The sequence below is a fragment of the Anneissia japonica genome, unplaced genomic scaffold (assembly GCF_011630105.1).
Source record: "Anneissia japonica isolate Jap-2015-1 unplaced genomic scaffold, ASM1163010v1 scaffold288250_len396842_cov205, whole genome shotgun sequence".
In the NCBI taxonomy this organism is placed as follows: Eukaryota; Metazoa; Echinodermata; class Crinoidea; order Comatulida; family Comatulidae; genus Anneissia; species Anneissia japonica.
Genome location: NW_022683119.1, coordinates 369708 through 386898, shown reverse-complemented (window position 1 = coordinate 386898; position 17191 = coordinate 369708). Strand labels below are relative to the sequence as shown.

At 32.7% G+C, this 17191-nt stretch overlaps 1 protein-coding gene across 1 annotated transcript in view; it reads left to right on the top strand.

Annotated features, from left to right (window-relative positions):
* The window catches only part of LOC117124727 (transcription initiation factor TFIID subunit 1-like), a gene marked incomplete at its 5' end in the record, with an annotated part of 26802 nt that extends 10134 nt beyond the window's left edge, over positions 1–16668 (top strand). The window contains 6 exon segments of the mRNA XM_033271081.1: positions 936–1088; positions 3690–3809; positions 6218–6395; positions 9997–10200; positions 11422–11543; positions 12427–16668. Coding sequence (XP_033126972.1) covers positions 936–1088; positions 3690–3809; positions 6218–6395; positions 9997–10200; positions 11422–11543; positions 12427–12864 — 1215 coding nt within the window.
* Between the last annotated feature and the right edge of the window lie 523 nt (positions 16669–17191).

The following is a 17191-nucleotide window of genomic DNA, read 5'->3' as shown; positions in this document are numbered from 1 at the left end:
ACACATTTGTATAATTAACAAACAACAAATTCTGTATACTATACATAGGCTATACATAGATTAAACAGACTTTATTAGGATTAGATATACATATTGTAGATATACATGGAGACACACAGGCAGACATACAGGCATAGGCATTAAACAGACAGCATTGTTGGAATAGTAAATCTTCAATGTGCCCAAAAGAAAAATCCACTGTTATTATATTTATATATGAGTATGCATATGAGATGGTATGAAAATTGCATGAGATGTGACAGGAATATCAGTGTTGTTTATGTCTTGCACAATATGATACTTAAACATTATGCCCCCCACCTGTTGACCTGCCAAAAAAGATTAAGCCGTCAACAGGTTCCTAAAGTACTCGATTGTGAACTTCTATTTATTTAGTTCAATCATTTTCTACGAGAGCCTCTAAATTTTTTTTTTTAGTACAGCTAGGTTTTAACGAGAAAAGCCTCAAAGCAGACACAACATCCTCTATGTCTGTGTTGTCCACAAGTAATGCATTGCATTGTGTAAAAGTATTTACATCACAGATTTAATTCACACATGTATTCAATTAGCAAACATAACAATTTCTTAGAATAGAACACACGTTAATTACATTTGAGAGACCATTTTATTTTATTATAGATTCTTTTCAGTGTTTCTCAATTAAATTTCCTTTATTTTGAATTCTTTTCAATCTATTCATTCACCGATGGGAAAATGTGTAAAATATTAGAGTTGCTATGTTGGTTTGGAATGGTTCTTTTGCCCACACACTTATCTAGCTCGTCCACTCTCACATCATTGTGTGTTTCAACTTACGACATTCCTGTGGGACATGTTGCTTCCCGTGGGGCACACGGCTTTTGTTGCCTTGGTTTTCCTGTCAGATTTACCTTCCAAACCCCTTATTCAAATCGTTTGTTTTCAATTTTCAGAACCTGAGAAAACGGAAGTACCAGTCTCGAGATCTTTTTGTCTCGGATTCTCAGCAAATTGTCGATAATAGCATCCTGTACAATGGCGAAAAAAGCCCGATGACAATTATCGCAAAGAACATGCACGCAGTCTGTCTGAAGAAACTGGAAGAGGTAAGTGATATGCTATCTTGGAAGAATTTTACTGCTCTATGCTATAGTTAATGTATGTGTCGTTTCAAAGACAATATAGCTCTCTACTTAGCTTTAGTTGGTATCCTTTAAAAGAATGTCACTTCTACTTAGCGTTAGTTGGTACAAGTACAGTAGAATATATTTCACTACTAATAGTTGTAGGTCAATATATTTCACTAATCTGTTATTAAAGCTGGTATCACAGTCAGCATGATAAATTTCACTTCTTTGTGTTGATGATCAAAGGATATCCTGTCCACGTATGCTTCAATATATATAAAATAGGTAGACAAAAACAAAATAACATTCTTGAGCATATGATGACTTTATTGAAAAACCAAATTTTCGGGAGCCCCTGCTCCGCTCTTCAGGGTTACAATTGAAAATTAGAGTTAGTTGGTATACTTTAAATTATTTCCATTGCTCTTTTTGAAAATTTATTTTGTACAGCTAACAAATTATCAGTGATCAAAACAAGAAAACTGACTTTTTAGTATTCATATACTCCACATATAAGCTTTAAAGTGATATGTCATTTACTAGAATCGATTTACTTTTGCCAAAGTTATGTAAAATTATTGCAGCTTCTGTGAACTAAAGCATACAATACTGCCATATTTTGGTGCTAATAACTCATTTTTATATTATAGGATGGCAAGCCTCATGGTGTAGGCCAACCTAGACATGAAAACAGGACTGAAAAAATCCTTAACTTTTCTAACAATTTTAACAAGACTTTCTCGAGATTTTAGCTTTTATAAATTTTTAAAGAAACATCTTGTAAAGTATTGATTGTAATTATCTTAATAATTACATTTTATTATCCTTGTTTTAATCTTTTCCTTAATCATTTTTTAACTTTTTCCTTTGACCTTTTGCGATTTGAACGTATTTCTCATCATTTTTGTCCTTGTTCCTCCTTGAATTTTATGTCTGTATTTGTTTGTTGATTATTTATCAAATAAATGAATGAATGAATAGTTTGGTGGTGGCCCTTTATATTTTGTATTTCAATATTCATCACATTGGAACTTTCCATGTGTAGTCAATGGTTGCCTGATTGATAAGTCAAGATAGTAGGTATGCAAAATTTGGTTTTGACATAAACATATAATTTGTTTCTCTTTAGGGTTATGTACAGTAAATAAATCCACTACCCTAAATTTATATCATGCCTATTAAAAACATAATGTCAGTTTATTCTGTAATTATTATAAAATGTGTACTCTTATGTTTTTAGTAATATTGTTATTATTATTGAACTTATTTAAATTTTATGAATTTTATTTATGATAATACATTTTATTCTTCAAATAATTAATCCGTTTCATTATTTTGTAAATTGTTTATATTTATTATTGCTATTCCAATTTTTAAGTTGTTGTTCTGTTCGTTATTTTTCATTCCTATTTTATTTTCCTGATTTGCTTCAATTTGGTTAATATTCCTTAATTTTTTTTAATACAGCACTTTTTTGTAGTGTTTTTAATGAATAAATAAAAGTGCTACCAATTACTGATGCATCATATAATTTAAATCAAAGCTAAACAAATTATAAATGTTCAGATATAAGTTAAAATAATATGCAGAGGCACCAGTACAATGCAATGCATAAAAATTCTAATGAATCATATTAAATAAACTGTATTTTGATTTGAAACATGTTCTTATTACATAGCATATGAAAATGTCTTTTGTTTCAACAAAATAATCATATTCTAATGTGAGTTGTACCTGTTTATTAGGTAGATTTATTATAAATTGATGCAAAAACTATTTGATTTTGAAATCTGGGTCTTGGCATGCTTTCTTCTCTAACGTGACTGTGATTTTTTAACTTAACTTACAACTTCAACTTCAACTTTATTGTCAACAACAATATTTATAATAATAACATAATTAATCGACAAAAGGTGAGAAGGTATAGTTGAATGAAACTAATCTAAGCTTAACACCTCCTTGATGAGAAACAATACGAACCAAATATTCTAGATTTACAATAAGTTGAATAAGTTAATTTGGACGAACAATAACGGAAGCAGGAGATAAACAAAAATTATGACGTAAACTGAAATAATAGAAACATCAGATTGCATTATCGCATTATCACATTATTATAAGCTAATAGCAGCATCTAGAATAATTGCATATTTGAATAGAATATTATTAAAAATGATTACGTTTTATAATTGTAATTTACAAACTTTTGTGATTTATATTCAGAAACTCAGTTGAGTTAATGTCGGGAATAAATTGAATCAAAACTAAGCCGCTGTCTTTCTCTGAAATTGTATGTGCTTGCCTATAGAATGTCTGGCCGATGGCTAGATACATGACAGTGTGTGTTGGCTTTAATTTTTAGAGAAAGAATAAATTACATTGTCATCCTTTTTTGAAATCTTTATGAGAAATATGATTTTGTTTTTAGTTCACCTTATAGTAATGGTTAGTACTTATGGTTTCTATGCTTTAATGTAGTTATTTTTTTGTAAACACATTAACCTTTTTTACCTAATTTGTATGTTCATAAATTGTAGAGGAAAAATTTGAACAATATTTTTTTTTAATTTTGATTTTCAGAAAAAAGAAAAGTTCCTCCGAATTGAGAAGAAAATCAATCCGCTTTTGGATGACGACGATCAAGTGGCATTCTCATTCATATTAGACAATATTGTGACAACCCTAAAAGCTGTACCAGATGTTAGTATATATATTTATTCTCATAGTTTAGTTTGGCGCCAGGCTAGATATCTGGAGGTCGTGGGTTCGATTCCCACTTGCATGAATCACTTGCAAATTTTTTTTGGAAACTTACTGAATATTCGGTATGATAACATGTCAGGTATGGTAAAGAATCACTCCTATGATATTTTCCTGATGCAAACTTGCTAGTATTACCTTTACTACACAATGGGTTTGAGTTTGAAATGGGTTCAATGCCTGGGGTAAAAAAATAAAAATAAAAAAATAAAAAAATCAAGTTAAAATGTTAACTCCAGCTTAGAGCCCTTGGAGGAGCATCCAACCTAGAACATATAACGTGCATTAAAGTGGAAGTACATTGGTAGTGGTTGGCAATTTATTAAGTTCATACTACAAATATATGAGTATATGAGTTTTAAGTGTACCAAACAAATAGGAAAGGGGCCTCATTATAAAGTGTATAAAATAATATTTAAAATTATATGAATCAAAAAAATTGAGGCATATTTTAACGTACAAGATGATATTAGCTTAATCTTTGCGTATGCTTTCTGTGCAGCTCATACCGATGAGTTTTGTGATTGATTGATGAATAATAATTAGCGTAATCTTTTTTATTTCGAGTATTACGATGCAAAGCTTGTTAGATCTAGATGATTGGCATTGAATATGAAGGATTAATTTGAATGATATATGGAGCAGATGATGTTGACGATGAGAGTCTTTGAAGGAGCGATGGTGCTGGATGAAAATGATGAAGCAAGAGTAAAGAAAGATGATAAATGATAGCGATTGAGTTCAATTTATGTTTTCTGAATTCATCAAAGTCTTTATTTCTGATTTTGAGAAGTTTGATTTCATGACGATGGAGAAATACATATGCAGAGGTGAAACTGTTGGAGAGTGAATGATAATGTATAGCCTTGCTGTTTGCTGAAGCAAGAAAAATAGCCTTAATCAGTTTACATTTAAAAAAAAAATTTGATCAAATAATGTTGAGTCTGAGAAACATTTGAGAATGTAAAGTCAATCTCGAATATTGGATGCACATGTTAATATAATTGTTTCACAACTTTATGAAATGATAATGAAAACGACCACATCATTATTTTTTGAACTTTTTAGCTGATGCCCAATTATTTTCGTCACAGAGTACTGGGTTTTCGCAGGGTTTTTCACAACGATAACGTAAAAAACGAATATAGTTTTGAAAATGTTTACAAACCGAGAAAATCTATGACCATGAATGCGTTATTGACAAATAAAAATTGAATTGACTTGAATTGAATAGATTATTAACTGTATTGACTTTAAAATATGAGAAATTGTAAGTACACTGTTGACAAAAAAGTTTAGCTTGACTCACAACACTTGCGCGAGAGTCCAACTTTGTGGCATAAAATGTTATAATTTTCAATGCAGTTGGCTCGTTGTTTCAACTGAATTCCATCATTTAAAATGGTAGAACATGTTATTCAGCATGGTACGGACGAGAGTAGAAGTACTATAGTTAGTAAAAGCCCTACTGTACATAAAATATAATAAATTAAAGAGATAAAATATTTTGGTGTTGATTTTCAGAAACAAAGTGCATATCCTCTAGGTAGCCTATCTGCCTAGGTCCCTAGGCTAGCCACATCAGTGGGTTAAAAACGACCACAATATGATTTGACAAATTTATTTGGTTATTCATTTTTCTTCTGGTTGAAAAGTGGACTGACTATTGTCACCTAAATCCTAGCTAGAGGGTCTTAAACATAAGGTTATGCCTACACGTGACAAATAGGCCTAGTGAGGCTCTATGTTTTGTTATGCAGTCCAACCGTAAAGCTTCTGCATACACAAAAGCTGTCATAATAATAGAATGCAAAATAGTTAAACAGAATTTGAATCACTCTGTTTTAAAGATAACAGGTAGTAACATTGTTTGTGTTTCTGTAACTAAATTGCTTGGACTCGTCTTGAGCAGCAATTTATCTTGGCAACAGCATATTGATAATAAAAAGAAGTGTAATTCTAAATTATTTTTTTGTAGACAACTTAAACGGTCAGGTGTTGATAGCCATGCGCTATTGCTGTTCATTAGACCTGTATTAGAATACGCAGTGCCAGTATGGGGTATGAACATTATCAAGGACCAGTCTTACCAAATGGATAATCTTTAATCTTTACTTGTACAATTGATGATAACTTTGTTATTCTACTCAAAGTTAGAAAGGGAAAACAACAATTTACATGATTATCTTTTTATACTTGGTTCCAAACCAAGTATAAAATAAATCATGGGTTTGCCTTATACAGTACCTGCAGTATGTAGAACATTTGCGTAAACATTACTACAAACTTAAGAGATGGGCTGAATACTTATCACCTTCAATCTTCCTTTTTTCTTTTTTACATTCTAGTGTTGGCCTTTCCACAATCCTGTTAAAGCCAAATTTGTGAAAGACTATTATAAAGTGGTGGAAGTGCCGATGGACTTGGAAACCATTCGAAAAAACACAACACGCCATTACTACCGCACACGCGAAGAATTCCTCGAACATGTGGAACTCATATATGAAAACAGCAAGAAATATAATGGTAAGAAAAATGTCATGTATTAGCTTAGGTGTTGACAACATAAAATGTGAGGGAAATTAGCTGTTTTTGTGTCTCTTGCTCACTTGCGATCAAGTAGACACTTTTCTATCACCTCTATACTTGTAAGAATAAATCCAGTTGGGGGAATGGTGAAATACCCCTCATCGCATCATACGCTAAATATAGAAATTTTTCAGTGTTGGTTTTTCGTGAGGATGAAGAGTCATGTAGCTGGCTCTGTTTAGTAAGCCTACGAAATACAAAACCATGCCTAGGCCTGTAATAAAAAGAACCAATATAATGTGTAATTAGGCCTATCACAGCCTACTTGCAAGTTTAAAATAGCAAAAAACCCCCTGTATTAGGCAGTAGACACTCCCACTGGAAGCCTATTTTTCTTATTCTTATAAATTGATGCAATATGCCATTGCTGCAACTGAAATAAAAAAAATTTAAAGCAATACAATTAAATGTAACAGGTCAGATGGCATATCTAAAGATTTTAATCAAATCACTATCAAAGTGTTCTGCAGTAAACTCTTTATATTCTAATCACTATTTTATTTATGATAAAATATACTATACAGATCGTAAAATCTATTTAAAGCAAATTAATTTACCGTATAAAAGGCAAGTATAAAGCCTTATCCGGACTATCAAATTCTATTGCACAAAGAAATTGGTGTATGCCCATATATAGTCATGATGTGCCTATATACCTATATATAGTCATGATATGCCCATATATAGTCACGATGTGCCCATATATAGTCCTGATGTGCCTATATATAGTCATGATGTGCCCATATATAGTCATGATGTGCCCATATATAGTCATGATATGCCCATAATATAGTCATGATGTGCCCATATATAGTCATGATGTGCCCATATATAGTCGCACAGTCCAGTATTGAGTAAATGAGCTATAAAATATGGGAGCTCAAAAAATTACCTAAAAATCCAAATTTGTTTTTCACTATAGATCAACAGTTTAAAGTCTTATTAATCATGTCCCAAAGTATTAGTTCTGGAAGTGGTTTAACAAATTGTTTATTTAACGTTATTTTTCATAGTTCATTCTATTAAAAGCAATGTATGCACAAATAAATTTGAAAGGTAATTACTCAAAATCGTGTTTATCTTGACTCTAAGAGTAACTCTACTTTCACTTTCCAATAACTTAGGCTTGAAATTTCCAATTTGAATAAATGACCCCTCATTTTAAAGATCACATACTCAGGTATCTGAAAATACCAATAACTTGAATTTCAATTTTTGCTACAACTTGGCCATTTTGCCACAACATGCCTCATATAGTCATGATGTGCCCATATATAGTCATGATGTGCCCATATATAGTCATGATGTGACCATATATAGTCATGATGTGACCATATTAGGGCATGTTGCATGTTTTGATAGTCAGGACATAGCTTAATACTGTATTAGCATTCAGCCATCTGTAATGTCTTCAAGAGATAGTTTCAAATTCAAATGATACACATAAAAATAAGTTATAGTTGCTATTCATTGTGGATAAACTAAATGAACTGTATTTAACCTTTTCTGCTTGCAATTTATTTATGAAAAACACTTGAAGTAACAACTGTTAAAATTATACTTTGCATACTAAACATGTCCTCTACATTTTACGTGCCAACGTTTACAGTTTTGCAATATAAGATATGAATTATAATTCTAATGGATACTGTGGTATAATAGTAGTTGTCTCTCACAAAACATTATATTTAATGGTGTGAGAAGTAAAAGCATTCTCTCATAGAAGAAGCTTGGACAAGCAAAAAGCTTGACGTAATCAAAATGGAAAACATTTTTTCAAGAATTGTAAAGTAATCTACATCGTGTCAAATGAATTTGATTTTTGATTAAACTTTTATACATATTTAATTTTGTTTACAATTTTACTTACATTCTGATTACATTGGCTGAAGTATGGATGGATTATTTATAAATACTGGATATCTTTTGATTACTATTTTATTGAATATGGTACGTCAAAGTGAAATTCATTTTGGATTGTGAATTAAATTTAGGTCGTTGGATATCGTTTCTGTCAAATCTATTATTTATGAGAGCTAATATTGTGAAGTAGGTTGGTAATTCACTTTGGATTTGAACCCAGAATTTTAAATTGGAGAGAGTGCACATTTAGTTCAACTAACCAACTAATCTCACAAATTTGCATCAGCTTTTAAAATTCCAAAGTAACTTGTTTTAAATTGTTGGTAAACAGTTGGAATAAAAACTTCATTCTAGTAGATATTTTGTTGTTGAGTGGGGCATAATGAATAGTTCTAAATCTATGTCTATGTCACAAGCAGTCAAAATGACTGAGTACAACTTATTGCAATTCACACCAGATTATCTATTTAATTGTCGAATCTTCTGTCTTTAACAATGAAAAGTAAAGGTATGATATAAAATTAACACAGAATCATCATTATACAAATATCGAACAGAAATGTTCCCGTTTATAAAAAAAAATGTTCTCACGGCACATTACGTTTGCTCGGTTCTACCGTAGCAACAAATCAACTTGGGCGGCTCAATTCCCCCAGCTTTCCTACAATAGTTTCTTGTAGCACAGTGTCCGTAAAACTCGGGCGTCTCAATTCCACCACAGTTTTCTCGGCCGTATTATCCATAAAACTCAGGCGTCTCAATTCCACTACGGTTTCCTGTAATATTTTTCATAAAACTTGGGTGGCTCAATTCCACCACAGTTTTCTTGTATATATCAAGCATATTCCAGGCTACACATTTAGCCACATACTGCAGGATACTTCGCAAAACAAGGATAATTCCAATCTTTTAGGCCTATCTTTTGGCCATTAAAATCATTGGCCTCCCTTGAGCTATCTCACGCTCAGCCAATCTTCCTCAACTGACCTCTACACAGTCCACCCCTCACAATCATCCAAAATTAGCTTAAGAAATTTGCATATGCATAATTAAAATTAGCATACAAGATATCCAGGTAAGACACAAAGTGTATATGAAAAGTATGAGCTTCATTTCCTTTAGGTCAACATATACAGTCTTTCCATATAATGGTAATAATAATAATAATAATAATAATAATAATAATAATAATAATAATAATCACTCTGTGACAGTCTACACTATTAAATTTTTGTTTTACATAAAATGTTATATACCCATATATAGTCGTGATGACCATATTTAGGCATTTCACATGTTTTTGTCAAATACAGTTTGGTAGTGTGGACAGGGCTTAAAGCTCTGTTCACACTATGGAGTTTTCTGTGACAAATGTTATCTGTCCATATGGGTATCATGTGACATCATCATGCCCATATTTAGGCATATCACAGTTCTATCACAAAAAAATGCCTTTGAGATTCCAGTGAAAACACCAGTGATACAAGTTTGCAATACCTATATTTAATGATATTATAATTTTTTCATCAAAATATTATTTATTTAAATGAGGAAGTTATCATTAGCTAGACAAAACAGAGATCTACAGAAATTTTGAGAGAATCTAAAATTATTATTATTATTTTTTTTTTAAATCAAATCTTTATAGCAAAGTTTGAAATTTATATTTTTGCAGGTCCAGACAGTAACTACACAAGAATTGCGGGTGAAATTGTGGCAACGTGCAAACGAGAACTTGTGGAGAATAGTGAGTATTTAGGTCAACTTGAGAAAAATATCGCAGCCGCTCGCGATGCAGCCATGGAAGCAGCGGAGACGGACAGTCTTACAGCGCCGCACACACCAATGAGTACGACCACAAATGAAGATAGTTGTACAGGTGAGTTTTTTTTTGTCTTGTCCTGTCACAAGTTTTATTGCCTTATCTCCCGTCATGTTTGGGCAGTCCTCCACAAGCATTGCTTTTTGGGTTTCACCCTTCTTAAGTTTGTTTAAATAAGAAATTTTATTTGTGTATTATGAAATTATAAGAGAAATAAATGTTCTCTTGAACTTCAACATTGCAAAATGGATTGCGGGAGAAATTGTACTACAGTACTCTAAGGTATATTCAAGATAAAGCTAAATAATTTTAAACAATGAATAACATAATAGAAACTTATTTAATATCGCAATCTATATAGACCAGTTGGCTATTCTTATTGCTATCCTGCAGATGACAATTTTGATTAAAAAGTATTTATATATTTCACCTTTTTAATATCAAATGTGGAAATCCCAGAGCACTTTGTGAAACATTGTTTTTCACATTTTGTTATGAACAAGATCTGTAATGTATTCCTTCGAGACTGTAAAAGTGTAATGAAAATGACTCTTTATTTGAAAAGGGAATTAACAAGCTGCTATTTAATAACTGCAGAAAATTTCTTAAGTTGTGGGTAGGGGCAGTTGTGTTAAAAAATAGAAATAATTTGTATGCATTTGTGGTTCCTATGCGTAGCGGCATAGGAGGCATTGTAACATAATGTATAATCAGTGGCGTATCTAGAAGTCTTGAAATAGGGGTGCTGATGGGGGAACGAAGTTGAAGTGGGGAACTCGAGGATCAGTTGGTGTGGGGGGGGGGGCACACCAATTCACAAAATAAGATGATTTTAGGTGATTTTTAACTACTTGACCGTGACTTTTGTGGGGCGTGAATAATTTTTGGGGGTTAGCGCGAATAATTTTGGGGCGTTTGTGCCCCCGTGCACCCTCCTAGATACTCCACTTTGTATAATATAGTTGGAGTTAGCCTTCTGTCTTCTCATTGGACATTAAGGCTTCAAGAATCATATTCTTCCACTTTTTTCTGTGCAAGTGTGTTTTAGACTGAGTTTGTAAACAAATGTGCACACACTGGTCCTTGATACAGATTTTTTTTTTTTTTTTTTTTATTAAAAGATAAAGCAATATAAATAAATCAAACCACACCAAATCCAGATTTCTGGTTTAGAGAGCATACCGAACGAGAGAGAGAGTGTATGAACAGGAAATGTGGTCCCAATTTTTAAATTTTGATGTGGATTCATGTTTAAAATTTAAAATCATAATTTTGCAGGATTTGATGACGATAGTATGAGTGGGTTTCCATACTCGAAGCTGATTGGTGGAATCGACGATAGTGAATTTGTAGATATTGAAGGGTATGATGAAACTCGACAGGGTCCAAGTAATCAACAGGTGAGTTCAAATACCCAGAATATGCCTGCATATTGTCATAATGACATCACCACATCATGACCATATATGGACACATCATGACTATATATGGACATACAACAGTATTTTGTCATAAATATAGTCATGATGTGCCCATATATAGTCATGATGTGCCCATATATAGTCATGATGTGCTCATATATAATCATGATGTGCCCATATATAGTCATGATGTGCCCATATATAGTCATGATGTGCTCATATATAGTCATGATGTGCCCATAATAGTCATGATGTGCCCATATATAGTCATGATGTGCCTATATATGGTTCTGATTTGATGTCCTAAGATTTTTTTTTTTTTTAAATATTTTATGTGTTTATTGTTTAGGATTTTTTGTCTTTAATTGAGTAAATGTTTTTATTAATTGATTCCTTCCATTCTGTATATGTTTTTTGTATAAGAATGCACCATCAAATTGATGTGTTTCTGCTAATTTTAAAGCGATTCTAGGTAAATCTGAATCGGACAGAACATTTTTTCATAGTGGTCAAAGACGAAATGTTACATTACATAAACAGCTATGCATGGAATTAATTACATTAAAGTAAGAATAAAAAAAATAACCATTAAAAGGGATCAAAACTAGAATTTAAACTTGTAACATGATGATGCGAACTAAAAATACACAAAATCTTGACCATATTTAAGTATATCAAATGCTACTAGGTACTTATGGTTTGTATTTTTATATTGATTTTTGTATAAAATTATGTATTTAATATCAGCAAATAGACATTTTTTATTATTTTCAATGCGCAAATCATATTAATTTAATATTTATTTAATTTTAAAATATGAATTATACAATAGTTGTGTTAAATTTATGTGATTTTGTTTTAGGAAAATAATGATAGTGTGTTAATGCATAGAGAAGACAGTGTTTTATTTAAAGATTTGCAAATAACACCAGAAAACAGCGAAGACGAAGAGGAAAGTGATGATGATGGGGATTTCACATTTCTTCAGCAACACAGCGAAAGCGAGGAAGAATCGGAGAATGAGGATACTCCCTCTCAAAGCATAATCAAATCGCATCCGGAGTCCAATAACAACCAGAAGATGGAGGAGGATGAGAAAATGTCGGAGTTTGCCGAGGAGGAAGAGGAGGATGAAAGTGAGTTTGATCCTACCATGGATGAGGTCGCACTGGAAGATAACCAACAAAGTGATGAGGAATTGGATCTGGATGCGAACGCCGGTCACATAATCTACGATAGTGAAGAGAGCGACGAAGATGACTTTGTCGCTGTCGATCTTGAAGAATCCATGGAGACATGATGGAACACAATATCATGCATTTTTTTAATTTTTAGAATAAACATTGATTGGGCCTATATCAACAACTATGAAATGCTTTGCTGGTTAAAAATCGATTTGCTAGTTTTTGCGTAATGTGGATAATTTTTTTCCTTCAATCACAGCTGCAATTAATTATGTAGATCAATTGTTGTAATGGATGTCTTCTTCATTACCGTGGCCCGCTTCCTAAAATGTTTTGCATTATTTCATGTTCTACGACTACGATTTGCTCACGCTCGTTTAGATTATCTCCAGAGGTCTTGTGTATGTTGTCAAGTGCATATACAGTGATGACATACATCAATAAAGTAGGGGAAGCCATAAGGGATTCTCCTCCCACTTGCCCTCAGGAAATAATCTAGCATGATGGATGGTATGAATATTTGTAACATATGAAACATAAATCCAGCTAATCATAAACATCAGCCAATCATAAGATTAGCAGATTAATTTTTTTTTTTTTACCTTACATGTTTCTGAAAGTTATTTTTTTTTCAGTTTTTAACAAAATAATATTACGTTGGAGTAAGTACAGTATTGTAATTGACTTGTTATATGAAAGATGTGTGTACTTTTGAAAGCAATGATTTGTATAAGTGTAAAGCTTATTTCAGTTGGTATCAGAAAGCTCATATTTTTTTTTAATCATAGTATTATTTTTTCAATATTTTATTATACAAATATAAAAAGGAATCATCAGCTTACACAAACAAAAAAATTAAAGAAATCAAATATTATTCAAAAATTAATAAAACACAAAATTCATATTTACATAGAACAATCGCAATAGCCAGTCCGTATTCATCCTTTTATACTTGTTGAAAATAAAACATCCAGAGTTTCTTATCGCGTACTTGACTATGATGCAATGCCAAGTGTCCTTCTGGATGTAAACGCTCACAATGTGCAACGCAAAGAACAAAGCATTTTTCTAGATTAACATTCTTCAATGAAATGTCAATGTTCCATCAAGTCTAATGCAAATACGCGGAACAGCTCATTCTTCTGCTATTTAAGTTGGGTTTTTTTTAAGCCTAAAGCGTGACGAATACGTTATCACAGCACAAAACTTTTGAACGGGAATCAACAACGCGACATCGTATTTTAACAATACATTAAGTTTTAAAAAGGCCACTAGTACCCCCAACATGGCTACGGTGTCTTCACTTTTTACTGTACAATTATTGGCCAATGAGCGATCCAGCCCTTATAGTAGAAATCAGCAGTTTTAACACTCAGTTTGTGGGACTTCAGTAACAATACCCAATGGGTAGGGCTTACCGTAAAGGTCCATTATCTGCACTGTTTCTCTAGATTACTGCATTACTCAACTCGCTTAAGTTGCTAGACAGTGTATGCCTACTTCATCACATACCTATTTAAGTGCCACTTAACAGCATACCTTAAAGCAACTTTAGTGTCATTTCCGCGATCTGAACTCACAGTCGCGCATTTATTTACAATCTACCGGTAGTGCGTATATTAAAGCGTAAATTCTGTCACATGTTGCATTGCAGTCAATCAGTGATTAATTATTTCAGGACGTTTTACATTTTCAGCCGACGTAGAATGATTCATTAGATCAAAATAGTATGACGTCAGTACTTCAGGTTTACTTTAATATTTTATTCACTGCAACGAAGATGAACACTTGAATTCTGCTATAAAATATACATCTAACGTGTATCGGAAAGTCGTCCACACAATTTATGGCTTTTGTGTAATCAGTATGTGATAAGAATAACAAATTATCTTAACACTGCGTAAAATTGGTACGATGTGTACATATGGAATAAATAAAGATAAGAGGGTCGATTAAGTAAAGTGGCCGTCCGTCTTTGAATCTGGCGATACAGCATGTAGAGAAAAGGGGTTTTTTTTCTTTTTTGACACGTGATCAAATCATGCAGACGATTGCAATGTTTGTTCACAGATCCTTTTGATGGATTTGTTATGGTAACTTGTTTCTTGACAACATATCAAAAGAGAAAATGTTTGTAGAAAATAAAGGCCTGTGGATGTATTTTATTGAAAAGCAATCTAAATAAATACGAAATTTAAAAACGTTCACGTGTTCACTTTATTATTTTTTTTTCGCAGGGTTTTAAACGATTTTCTCTGTATTACTTTACGATTAGCTTAGGCTAAGCTGGTGGTAACCACTGTGTGTGCGCTGAGGTTGAGCCTTGGTCCCCGCGGTTCAATTCCCATCGCTGCTCTCCTCGTTTTTCAGTTGGAGGGCTGAATAGCGCACTGTCTTTCAGATGAGACGTTTAATCCAATGGTCCCGGGTGCAATTTGACCCTGTGCATGTTACAGAACGCAGTGCACTCTTCGAACAAGAGTAGGGGATTGTCTCTCCTTAGTGATAAAATGTAATGCATTCTCCGGGAGATGGAGTGCGCGCCGTCGGGTTTCGGCATTGGTCACGCATTGTCATGAATTCCTGGCAATGGCGTAAATGGTGTCGAGAGCAGTGGCGTGTAGTTCATTTCCTGGGATGCGTACTTTTCTTTTCGTTATTAGTTTAAAAAAAAAAAAAGTACTGTATTTATTAGACGGTGTATTAGGATAGCAAGAAATGTCTATTGCTAGACAAATGTACATATTATGTTTTATGTTTTTTTTTCTTTAAATCTTATATTGTGAATTATTGTTGCACATCTCTAGATTGTGCCTCTGTTACAAAAGAGAAACAATAAAGTTATTATTATTATTATTATTATTATTATTAGTGTACTGCCAAATTTAGCACCAGAAGGACCCTACTAGAAACCATTTAGTGGTTTATCCTTTGTGCTATTGTATTTTAAATTTGATGTCTTTCGCTGTTTCAGTGTTTCATTTGAGTGATCACTCCTACATATTGCAAGGCTATAGTATATAATATAATACACAGCAGTTCCTCTATCAATTTGTGATCAGTGATTTGAACCAGAATTCCTGGTCTGTCATGTAGCGGCCCTTGCAGTTGTTATGAATTCAAAGGTGAGTACATTTGTGGCAACATTTACCGCGAATAACATAATTAAATAAATGCGCGCCTTCCTTTGAATGAGTCGCATGTGATTGCTCTCGAGACGGCCTAATCACTATGGAATTGACTTCGACAATATTCCGAGAATTTAGGTGAATAATGACTGTAACGCAATTAGATTTTTACACTAGTCGCTGATATGATTTATAGTTTAGTTCAAGTGAGGCAGTAAAGATGTGGTTTGTGTATGCTAGTACTGAATATAGTACCAAGACCTATGTTCATCTTCACTTGCTATAAGTTGAGATGGGTCGAGATCTGTCTGACGTGGGTTTGCGTCACTCAATTTTTAATGCGTTTTGCGTTTGTTTACACCTTAATGAGCTTCTTGCAGAAAATGGTAGTTTTTTTTTTCTCGGGTTTTTTTTTGGAGGGGGGTTGTTTTTTTCCCTGCACTGCAGGCATATCAATCTGTAGAATATAAACACGAAGGATTTAAAAAAACGTATACATAAATTATTAGGAATTCTATGAAGTGAACTTAAATTGTGATCACATTATTGTGTCTGTGTTTCGTAAACCTATCTGATTTACCAAATTTCAAAGCATATGTATCACATTTTAGTTTGACACACATAAGTAAAGTTTATAGGATAAGATCTATCATGTTAATGATTAAAATGAAATGTGTGTCACCACTTGAATCTGGAATAGCTTGCTAATTTAAAATACTTGCCTACATGGTCCTGAGTTCAATTATCGACACATGAAATATTCATCACGAAAAATAAACCATCTTCTTTCTATATGTAGAGCTTGTCTCTTTCCATTCAGTAATTGGTAATTTCATTTGCCGCTGACAACAGAATTCACGTTGTAACTGCATCAGCCGTACACTATCTGGAAAAACAATATTGTAGGAAGCATGAGTATATTCACTTTGGTTTTTTTAAGATTAAAAGAAACCAGAATAAAAAGTATGAGCGATTTTGAGCTTGTATGGGTCTTATCTTGTCCTAAAGCGTATTAAAATAAACCGTCATTTAAGTAAGGCATAAATCGAATTGAAGATGAAGAGGGTTTTGAAAAAAAAAAAAAACTTCCCCATGTTTTTAATACTTTGAATAGCATATTAAGTATTACCGTACTGCATAAATATTATATTTCAATTGTGTACGTTATATACACGAAAATCCGGCTATAGACTTACTACTTTGTACACTGTGGTGACCCACTTACAAAATATATTAGCTGAGTAAATAATATGGACTATAAAGTATAAGATTATACCGCCGTAGTTTGTCATTGGCTCAATCTTGAGCCAGAGAA